Genomic DNA, 12,338 nt, shown 5'->3' on the forward strand with positions numbered 1-12,338 from the left:
AAACTAAAACAGCCCCAATGCCTGCAAACTTTTCTTATTTAAATATTGTACAGTTTTTGCAGTACTATAATTCCAATGATTGTGTCACTTCTTGCCAACACTATCTAGTTCTGGTAGTGCTGCTGTTCTGGTTCTCCAGACTCAAGCAATACATAACAGATGCAGGTTCCTTCATGTATTCATGAAATATGAACAAGTATCTAGCATGTAAAATACTTACTGAATAGTACATATTCTAATGTCAATCATAGCTTAAATTGCACATGCAGACAAATTCAATATCAGACTTCAAAAACTTGTCTTTTGACTAGGCCAATGTGAATTTTCTTCATAACTTATGACAAAATCTGAAGCAGAACATAACTTCAAGTGGGGCTGCTATCTAACTGGGTTTGAATGAAAGACTGTCAGCTTTTCACATGCAACAAATTGCATAAGACATTAAATTTGCCAATGTGTATACCAACTACAGAAGTATAATCACATAAAAATCAGCACAAGTCAAAGCACAATGAATTTCCAATAAAACATTTAAGAAGCACTATGAAGTATCAATTTTCTCACCCTTATTTCTACCACTCCTTCCTTAAAGTCACCTTTTTAAATTGTCTCCCCACTTCCCACTAACAGCCAATACTCATTGTTATCCCCCCACCCAGAATCCCATTGTGTAAGTGAAACAGTTCTAAAATTCTGATGTTATGGCAAAAACTGAAGTAGATAAAGATACAGCATTTTTAATTAAAATTTAAAGGCAGCAATCAGACAATTTCTTCCCTCTCCTAGAAAAAAGTTGACGACACTTGTAAAATGTTATATTACTCATTGCACATGTCAAGTTTCACACTAAATCAGTGCATAATTCCCTACAAGCAATTAAGACTTCATTAAACACTGCTGGTTACTTGAGGTAACTTAACCATTTTCTCAATCTCACCAATGCTTTAGCATCATTAAATACCACCCTGGATGTTTAGAATGTGGGTACTATTTATAAAATCTTTTCTTATTTTATATTGAAAATACCACTTCTGGCAAAGATCAAACAGAAGCTGACAAAATGATTTAAAATGTTAGCCAACTGTACCTCAGAAACAGTATCAGTGGATAAAAATTAAGAAATTTTTTACATGAGCACTCTGCAAACCACTGGGGCCAAAAATGTCATCACAAAGCAATTAAATCTGCTTTACAATAAGAACACGAACAGCAACACTTCGTATCAGTTTGTAATACTGTTGTGTAAACTATCAGTGCTAAACTTTAGGCTTCGATACATGTCCATGTCCCAAATTTAAGGGAAATGATCTACTCAAAGCACAAAGGGAAAGAATCCACCTTTTAAAGCAAAATTAATCTGAATTTTTAATGGACAATACACATTCTAACTGAAAAGCTTTTATGCCACAGTTCTGACAATACACTAACTGCTACTGTGTTAGGTGTGGAAATCAGTATGTTACAATTTAATGATTTGTTTATTACCACAAGGACACTACACCTTTACAAATCTATCTCTATACTCACCAACTGAAGCATAATATCTTCTGAAGACCTCGAAAGTTTGATAGCTTCGAAAAAACGGTTTCACTATTAATGTCAGTACTAGCACACATGGGACTATTACTCCCAATCAACTTGAATGTGAAGCAGAAACCAATTATGATAATTATTTGCAAGGCTGCATCCATCCACATTCATCTAACATACAATAATTTAATTGTAAAACACAGCATTGTGCTTCCTAGTGGGCATGTTTGTCCTGGTGTATTTCACTGCAATCGGTCAAGGACCATGCACCAACTGCACAGTTGCTAATTATACTGAATGTAATGTGTGACTTTTTGATCTATTACAGCTTAATCCGGATGAAACAGATTTTACTGCAAATATAACTTCTATATCTAATACTCACCAGACATGTTACAGGGCATCAAATTGAAACAGCATGTAAAGATTTAGGTATCTGGATATAAATGAGTTTTCTAAAAACTTAATGAACTACATACCTAATGTCTGCCTGCAAAGATTAGTATCAACTCCACACTGTAATGAAATACACAAAGGATTCATGACCAATGGTCCAGGCTCTTAAATCAAAATTGAACTTTCTCACATTGAAGGACTTTATTCAACACTAAACACGAAAACTATGTTTTAGTAATACCATTAATCTTAACACTGAAGTTACTTGGTGAAAGAATGAAATATAAAAAAGTTATGATAATGTGTGAAAAATGGGAAGCTGCATGACATAGCAACTGTTATTTAAGCTTGTCCATACACTCAAAACTTAACACAGAATGAGTAAACCTATAATGTTCATTCCTTAATTCTTGTTTCAGTAATCAACACTTCACAAATAAAACATTTTGGGCAGTTCTTCCACACATTGGGGCTATTCAGATGAACTCGGAGATCATTTTTTGGATGCGGTTACAATCTCGAAGCTCTTAACGTGACGAAATTATCGACCACAAAAGTGGTGTCGTTGGATAGTGCCCCGTTCTCTCGACGATCAAAAATGTGGTCGTGAAGGAAAGGGACTGCAAACATGGCAAGATACAAAACACTTCCTTGATCACTCTGCATCATAGTTTTAGAAAGCTAAGGCATAAACAATTTAGTTCCAAATTCTGCTTGAAGTATACTAACTTATCTCCATGCATATGAGCCATGCGTGTTAAAAGGTTTAAACTATCCTGTCCAGATTAGTAACATGCATAAGGAAACAATCACTTTTTTAGGATTAGAATGGAACAGTAACTACTGGATGACTACATAAAGGAACTACAATATTTTTTCTACTGAATTGAGATAAATACTGTAATTTAGGACTCCCATCAGATGGAAACGATACCACATGTTTCAGAACACGTAGGAATGGCAGCAAAATGTTTCGCTACCAACATATGAAAAAAAATTCGTTGTACCTTAAGTCCTTCCATTTTCATCGCAGACCGCTTTAGTATCCGTCGCCTGATCGATTACCACCGTAGCCAAATGAACCATCAGCACTCCCATAGTCCCTGGAGCTGAAATATTCGCAGTAACATTCGTAGGAGGGCAGTCATCTACTAGCACTCAAAATATATCGAAGCACAGTTCAATTCCAACAGCGAAGCACATAATTCTTACAAACGAAGTTATTTCATGATAGCAAACAGATTAACCTTCATTGATGATAGGGCTGTATATCACAGTAGTAAAGTGTGAATTTCACATAAACAGCAGATTTAACTTTGATCACTTTCACAAACTACACCAACAATGATGGTTTGCTGACATTTAATGTTAATATGATACATGTGACAAGTTTGCCTGGGTTTCAAACTTCTTAAAGAAAGAAGTACAGTGATATGCCATGAGACTGTCCTTGCCTTGTCCCTCAAACCCAACAATTAGATTTTACTAATCGAAGATTTTAAATTCACATGGACCTGCAATTACCAGCTTTTTCTGCACTATTGGTCCATGCTTGCTCCATACTTGAAAGAAATAATGTCGAAGGAGCTTCAGCTTAAGAACTGACAACAGCACCAACTAGGACCCGCAAACTGTCTCATGACAATACTAAATTTCATGTACGAAGACCGGTTTGTTGGTTGGATAAATACCTGCCACGCCCCACTGGGGAGCGACTGCGATACCTCGATGAGCCAGTATCACCACCGTAGTAATTATTTGAAACCCTGTAGCCAGATCCACGAGCTCCATCACGTTCGTAGTCTCTGCTTCCTCCATAGCTGCCACGGCTGGAACTGTAGTCGTCATCTCCGTAGCGTCCTCTTGAAGATCCCCTACCACGGCTTCCGCGGAAACTACCTCTGTCATATGAGCCCCTAGAGCCTCCCCTCCCAAAAAATCCTCTACCACCACCCCCTGACCCACGAAATCCACCTCTACCTCCACGGCCCCTTCCCCGTGAAATCTCTACTCTCAATTTTGAGCCATTTAATGCAAAGCCATTCAAGTCATTGCAGGCAGATTCTGCATCACCTTCATTTGCAAACTCAATAAAAGCAAAACCTGGTGGATTGAATGCTACCCAGACATTGTTCAATTTCCCATATTTCTCAAATTCTGTTTCTAAATCTTCCTTTTTAATTGATTCATTTAAACCTCCCACATACACTCTCGTTCCCCTCTGCTGATATCCTTCTGAACTCATATCTCGGTCTGAAAGCAGAACATTAGCAATCAAGGTAATTTGCATGAACACCATATACTGCAATCCACCAATTCAATGGAATAAACATTACACTAAGCATCTACAGATTGATAGCTATACATCTATGTGACTGTATATGTATCAAATTTTAGATTAAACTGCAAATTATGTCAAAATCTGCAAATAAAATTGGCAAGCATTGCACTGATAATTTAACGATCATGCACTGCAACCTGCACATGACAACTTGACTTTACTTTTAAACTGCTCAGTCATACATGAAGTACACTATGAGAAAATCCTGCACCAGCACAACCAGTCAAGTGCACATCACATAGTTTTGATAAGAAAAGCTATGGAAGGTAGGGTTAAGCCACACCAAAGTAATTAAAACCTCAAGATTAACTGTCACAGCCAAAACAAGCTAACTGTTCCCAGAAGCCATGCTTATTGGTTCATACAGTAATTTTACTTTAAATCTGACTGCACTTTTGAAACCTGCACAACCTGTGATCTAAGTTAGTCAGCACCTGGAAAAGAAAATTCTGACCATACACCAATAATGAGAAACTTAAAGGTCACCAGTTGGCACATTTTAAAGTGTATGGTGTTTAACAACATACACCATCTTATCATTAACAGCCCAGCCTCATTTATAGCGTGGCCAATTTTCCTTTAACACCATTAAGAGCAAAGCGAGTCATTCGGAAATTAATCAATGTGCCAAGTATGGGCAAATTCCCTGATACAATGAGCATAGTGCCTTAAGGAACCATAGGCTGTCTCAAAAATGCCTTGGTTAACTGTAATGGTATCAGTTTGAGTTATCAAGTCATCAGCGTAAGGTTGCTAGTAAGTAGTTAAAACACGACCAGATCTCTGGACCTGTTCATTGGAGTTACCATGTACTGTATTAATACCATTTGATTACTGTAGTGGAAACTGGCAATACCATTTGAGATACCTAAGATTTAAAACTAACTTCTTTTTGTCTAAAAATCACCTTCAATTAAAGATGGTTAAGCACAGGCACTACAGCTGGAGACTAACATGTAAGGTTGGTTCTCTCAGCTCAACCAAACGCCTACAGGAGCAAACTAGTTGACAAATCTCTGGCCACAAGAATGAGTGGGTTTTGTCCTGTGTTTAGCACTGCTGGCAATAGGGTAGACCAGCAGCTGTTAGTGAGCAGTCTTAATTATGATTGCACAGGCCTGTCAGAAGAATGATCAATAAAGTGGATCGAGACAACAGTTCAAATCCACATCCGGTCATCCTAATATAGGTTTTCCACGATTTTCCTAAATCACTTCAGGCAAATGCTGGGATGGTTCCTTTGAAAGGGCTTGGTCAATTTCCTTCCCCAATTTGATGGGACCATTGACCTCACTGGTCTCCTCACCCAAATCAACCAACAAGAGTGGGTTGATGAAACAGTACACAGCTAATTAAATAGCTCAGTGACTTAGTATCCAGTGGAAGTGGAGAAATAACTAACACACGATTATCAATGAAGCCTGAGGTAAGAAACATTCCAATTTGGGACAAAACAGAAGGAAGACATCTATGAGACAACCAAAAAGAGTAACAGCACAGAAACTTACAAGCAGAAGAAAGCTTTTATTACTATCTTGAGACCTCTCCTCCCATTGTCAAAACTTAACAAAACAGCCATGTATGCAATTATGCACAAAAATGGCAGGATGTGCACTATTGCCCAATCTGTCCCGAACTGTACATGAATGCTTCAGGATCTAACAAAATTATATCTAAAATCATATTTCACAAAAATTTTATATGTTCTTTCACCAAAGAAAAAATGTTTTCCACAATGTAAAGAATTTGTTGTAGGTTCAGTTAAGATACAGCTGCAACCATTGGAACCATGCAAATGAATTCCAACACAGGCATTCTGCCAGTGCCCATGGTTTGTGACTAGTGAACAAACCACTCACTGTTCATGTTCAAGTGGCAGCCAATGGAATGGATAGTTGCAACAATTTTCTACTGATCAGAGGAAATTATTCCAGCTAGCCTCAAAGACATTCTCTAAATAGAGATCAGCACGCACACACACACACACACACACACACACACACACACACACACACACACCCTTGTCTGTTTAATCTGTTAGCACACTCATTGGCCACAGCCAACCTCTTGAAGGAACAGTACATCTCAACCTTATAAAAATTTGAAACACCATAGCATAATTTCATTTCCTTGATGGATTTTTCTGCAGAAATCAGTTCCACATATAAACCCTGGGGCACCAAACCTCATCCTCTGGTACCACTTTCAAAATGAAACTTTCCCTATCCATGCATGGATCTAACAACAAAAGCTAGAAGTTAGGGTCTCACACTATATACATTGCTATAAATGACATGCACACATTAACATGGCTCACTTTAGAGAGGACACAGGTAGAAATAAGCGTGCTACACTGTACACATATCAGTGAAATTAAGCTGCAAACCAAATTCTTAACCACTGGGCACATTGCAGCCACTCCCCACTAATTAAACCAACAATTTTTCTTCAAATTAGATAACTTCCAGCATTTGTAATGTTTGGGAATTTACTTCATTGTAAATTATTAAGACATACTATCTGCAATGTATTGTCAATCAACAACAATGTTACCATTATTAATGAGACATGCTTATCATATGTTTACAATCAAAATATGTAAAATAAAACAGGGTACTGTTTCAAGTGGTAAGAGTTCCAGTTGTCATTTTGTATCACTGCTTCTCCAAAAAGTGCTAATAAGTGGAAAGCAGAAATGTGACTATTTCATTCATCACAATTCGTACTTTTGGAATTAAATAATGAAACACTGCAACACTTACATTTACTTTCATGCTTAGATCAACATGTTTCAATTTCCCCATTGTCATGAGCAAATATTTATATTATTGTGTGTTGCACTGCCACTCTTGCACAAGTTTTCTTTCTGAGGTTGTAAGGCTCTGTGCACCTCCATTATACAGAGAACACAAACCACTCACTGTTCATGCACAACCTTAGTCAAGATTTGCAACTTACACAGAATTAATTCAGAACACAGTGCTATTTACGAAAAATATGTATGTAGCAGGTGCGCTATTTCATTATTTAAATCAGAAATACTAGAGCAACATGAAAACGTCAATGACAACAACTAACATTGCACGTGACCAAACAACAAACACAACATGCACTTTCCAGTAAACCCAAAGTGTTCTGACAGTATCACAAAGCTGTGCATACACAGTAGACAGTGTCTGAAAATGGTTTCACTCCAACAAACCCTATACCTACAAGAGATGTCCAACTCATGAATCTAACTATCGTCTGCTACAGCATAATCCATATTCACCAGTCCCTTAAGTCTAATTTGTCACTATAATAAGAGGGTGGTTTTTCAATGTAGTCTCCTTGCAGATTAAGCACTTGGTCCAGTGATGTTCCAGTGCCTTGACCCAATGTCTAAAATGAGTGTCCCCAGGCCAGCAAAATAGCTGTCAACTCCAGCTATCATTTCTTCATCTTAAGTGAGCCTTCACCACCAAGAAAAATTTTGTTTTGGGAAGAGGTGGAAGTCTGACAGAGATGATCAGGTGAATAAGGCAGGTGTGACAATTCATACTTTGTTTGGGTAATTTTGCCACGCCATTTTCATGCATTTTTGATACAGCGTCAGTCACTTCACCCATCTTGCAGTAATTATTTACATTTCTGATTTTTCAGTTAAAATGGGATACACCCTCTCACATGAGATCTGGCAAGCATGACAATTTCACACACTTTCAATCGGCAATCCTCCATAACCACTTTGTGCACTTTTGCGATGGATTTCTAAAGTAGGATCATCCAAGCTCTCCTGACCAAATTTAAATTCATTCATCCAATTGGCAAGAATTTAATATGAAGGAAATCTGTACGAGCATTCTTTGCTTTCATACCTTTCTTTACAAAATACTGTCACTAATCTCTTTTCCACCTTCACAAATCACTATGCAGTAACAAGAACAGAGCCACAGCTCTCTTCCAAGAACACTGACATGGCACATGTCTACAAGCAACAGTCCAATGAATTTCACATGAACAACTGCTGCACTAGGCTGACCTCTCATGGCGATTCCTTAAATGATGCCACCTTTAATATACAGTGAAAAGGTAAAGCTAGAAATTACGTTTTCCACTTCACGAGATTCTTATATTACTTAAAGTATTATGTATATGCCATTAACCACATGACCAACTAATTATGGACGATCATTAGTAAGAAAACTAGGTACCATTCCTTTTAATACATACAAATTTTTAAAAACATACTATACCCAATATTTATATATGCCAACAGAATTTGGGAACTCTTAGTTGCCAGCAGATGCCAGGAATAACAGGTTACCAATACTACCTTGAAAATACAGCCCAGGTCTATATAATGGCTCAATAGCAGGTAGACATATTTCAAATTACTGGTAACAAATTACACAATTTTGTGCTAAGTGCAATTTCTCAAATGTGGTCTATTCCCTCAAGGAATGCTGAGACCAAGATGTAGCTGCAGTCAAATTTCAAATTAAATAGTAACAACCATGGTATTGCACATTATGCCTTATGGATCAGAAGAAAATCTTAACTAATCCGTGTCAGTGAAAGATAGTTGCCAGCAAGCTTCCAGCAATTACATACACTGGGGAAAGAAAGACTTCATGGCTCACAAGCCAAGCACAATGCAAACAACAGTAGTGTGGTAATACCTACACCCTACCACATACACTAACTTAAAATAGTATCCAAAGTATCCCATTCATTTCACGAATATGCCACAAACACTTTGCAAACAAGTTGCTAGACACTATTCTATAATGCAGTATTTTGAGTTTACTACAGTGAACTAAATATCACACATAACAAACCTACATCATGTTAAGCTGCAGATATCCTGTAACAGTCATTCCACAAACTCCAATTAAAACATAATGTAGACCATGAGAAATGGAATGTTACAGACATGATGTGTGTGGCAAAAAAAAAAAAAAAAAAAAAAAAAAATAGCTAAGGGGATGAAATTACACACAAAGACATTGCTTTTCATTTACAGACTAATAAACACCCACGATTTTTAAACACCAATAATACAGTAGAACGTAAGCTAAGCATTTTGAACCACTTTCAAACATATTAATAACTACTTTCGTTCCAACTAATAAGAAATTAAATCTCTAATAAGGAAAAAAATTGCGTTTAAGTGCCGACCGAAACGAATGCCTGGACACTATCTGGTAACTTTGCACGAACGAAGTATGCCGAGAATCAGTTCATCAGAATTGGAATCGCTGCTGTATATTTGTAGCATACTTCAACCGAAAATGCGGGAATCGCAATCTACAAAGCGTACCACTTAACGAGTTCCGGTAGAACGAAATCAACAATTAGTAATCTTCGAACGAACTCCAAATAATAGGTACAGCATTCTTTAAATAACATGAAATTGTTCAAAAATGTAGCTAGGTAAACAATGATTTACCACTGTCGAATTAATAACAGGAAATTCAAACTTTTGGCAACAAAATACGAAATCTACGTTCCGATAATTCTGTACCCATACACGAAAATGGCGCTAATGCAAGACATTAATACGACAGCGCAACCGCGGGAAACTTTTCTTCGGGGCAAAAAAAAACGCAAATGAACACATACTTGGCAATAAAAAGCACACATTCGACGGAGAAATACCAACATCTACTTGAGCGTACAAAACTCAGACTTCCTTGAAATGAAACAAGACATGCCGCCAATTTAAACTTAAAAAAACAACCATGAATAAATACTCTTTCGGATGTTCACGAAAAAGTAAAGTTTGCAGTTAAATACAGTTTCTGAACAGTCCACAAGTTACAATAGATAGAACAGTCCGGCTATTTAACGAAGCCAAAATGGCGGCCTATTTCAAACTCTGTGAGCATTTCCAACCGGTGCAGTAATAAAAATATAATACTTACAAAATACACTACATACGACGAACACAAAATATTGATACCTTTAAGAAGCGCCTCAAAATGTATTTATACTCTTTACACAAATCCACGTGCAACCACTTCAGCAAAATTCAATAGAATGAATTCAGACCAAATTCCCCCCGCTAACCAAGCGGAAATCGATAATGCAGGAGAGAGCAAAGAACTTCAATGTCAAAGATACACACATTTAACATCTACGGCAGACATTAAGGATGACCACACAACATCACAAAAATCAACAGAGTCTTCAACATGTTTAAGACGAGTCAATTTCGTCTTAAGACAGAAATGTCCAGTGGAGATAGAGAAGGAAAAAATATAGAAAAATATTTTGCCATCTGGCACGATAACTAGAAAAGTTACAAACTGTGTAAAGGCAGTCATGCCAGGACAAAACATTCCAAAATGCATTTCAAATGGCGGCAATCGATCATCAATGGACCGTCAGCTCACGTCACATCATCTTATGTCATGGCACATCACTGGGGTAGGAGTCACCAGAACAACATCTGTGAATGCACAATAGAGCGCAGCATTATTCTATGGCGACGGACTCACCGACAACATTCTTAACTCTTAGATTTTTGTTACTATTCTTTGTATTGGCTTATATTTTTCAGTTCATGGTGTTTGATCTTAAAAAATAAGAAGTTATTGCCCAACTACTTTGTTGAATCTCTTTACAGGATAGAGATATGCTTTAGTTGACTAAAGTGGTGATCCCGTACACTGAACTCCGTTGAAGCTGAACAAACGCAGTACTGTTGTGAGTCGTCTAATGTAGATTCGGCGTATCCGCGAGTGCTATGGATCAGGACGACGCTTTGTTGAGGCATATCGAAGATTTACGGCGCGGCATTGAAATCGAGGAAAACGATGCACTCAACTTTTCTATTGCACCAAGGAGCGTCCGATTGGTGGATAACAGTAGCAAGATGAGACAAAGTCTTCCGCAGTTCATTCCTGATATATTTGAATCATGGCATACAGTGCTCGATCTGACATTTCAGCCCCACAACATTGTAAAAGAAGATACCAAGTGCGCTCCACAATGAAACAACAATGATCAGCGCAGATATACTACTCCGCCCGCCCGCTACGCAGAATTATACGCATTTTAAACAGTTAGTCCTTGAATGGCTACGTCGGCCGGCGGAACAACCTGTCCAAGAGGTACTATATGGTGAAAAAATAGGAGATAAGTCACCTTTGGAAATTTGGCGGCACCTGCGAAGGTTAGTCGACGACACCGAGTTGCCAGATACGACACTGCAATATGTACAGTTGCCAAACGCAGTTAGAGCGGCTGTGGAGATTGCCGACGCACGCAATATTTCATCGTTGCTCTCAGTAGCTGACAAGGTCTCTGCCTCGTTAGGTGCAGGGCATACGTCGTCTGTGACGTTCGAACGCAGCAGTGCATACCTTCAGGAAGCTGCAGCGATACAACGACGCCAACAACCGCAACAACTGGATGAGCTACGAAATCATATTGACGGCTTGTAGCGACAGATACCGACATTGCTCGGAGGCAAGGCAGGCACATACAAGAAGAGCAAGGAAGTTGGCAGTGTGTGTAAGGAGGGTATTTGCTTGTACCACTGTCGCTTCAGAAACAAGGTGTCACACTGCACATCACCTTATACTCACCCAGATGGCGACGGCGGCTGGCGATCAGCGCCGCCGCGATAATTTCCAAGAATGTTTGCCTATCGAAGCAGCGGGCTCCAAACGATAGATATCGAACGTGCCATTCTAAATCCATCACGCGGCTGTTGTGGCGGGCATTATTACCATGTTTATAGTGGGCACTACAACAATGACAAAAGTAGAGCGTTACTAAAATACTTCTAATTACAAAGGCAACGACTTACCTTACTCGTCGCCGACGCTGTCGTCATGAGAAAGTCCCTTTGATGTATATGCTATGGGAAGCATTCCCTTTTTGCTATAACCTGGGTAGACTCTGCCAATGTCACGCAAAAATATGGGTAGAATGCCACATGCGTCAACTTTTCTCTTGTAACTGCAAGTTATGGAAATACAGAAACTGAAACAAGTAGAGTTGGTCTCTTTCTCCTGGACATCCTTCTCTTTTAATGGAAGATTTCAGTGATTCGGTATTCTGCATGTGCACACTAGGGTCA

At 38.4% G+C, this 12,338-nt stretch overlaps 1 protein-coding gene across 4 annotated transcripts; it reads right to left on the minus strand.

Annotated features, from left to right (window-relative positions):
- Positions 1–2,108: 2,108 nt before the first annotated feature.
- Positions 2,109–10,411, minus strand: LOC126278660 (RNA-binding protein Rsf1). 4 transcript variants are annotated; one of them, XM_049978888.1, is made up of 4 exons: positions 10,212–10,411; positions 3,618–4,179; positions 2,934–3,035; positions 2,109–2,546 (listed from the first exon to the last, which is right to left on the minus strand). In XM_049978888.1, exons 2-3 carry the CDS (start codon positions 4,169–4,171, stop codon positions 2,966–2,968), a joined length of 624 nt encoding a protein of 207 aa, XP_049834845.1. In that variant the 5' UTR covers positions 4,172–4,179; positions 10,212–10,411; the 3' UTR covers positions 2,109–2,546; positions 2,934–2,965. The 4 variants fall into 4 exon arrangements, with proteins under 4 accessions (XP_049834845.1, XP_049834848.1, XP_049834849.1 ...); XM_049978891.1 differs by lacking the exon at positions 10,212–10,411 and adding an exon at positions 10,003–10,087; XM_049978892.1 differs by lacking the exon at positions 10,212–10,411 and adding an exon at positions 9,872–9,901.
- Between the last annotated feature and the right edge of the window lie 1,927 nt (positions 10,412–12,338).

This window comes from Schistocerca gregaria, chromosome 6 (genome assembly GCF_023897955.1).
Source record: "Schistocerca gregaria isolate iqSchGreg1 chromosome 6, iqSchGreg1.2, whole genome shotgun sequence".
NCBI classification, from domain to species: Eukaryota; Metazoa; Arthropoda; class Insecta; order Orthoptera; family Acrididae; genus Schistocerca; species Schistocerca gregaria.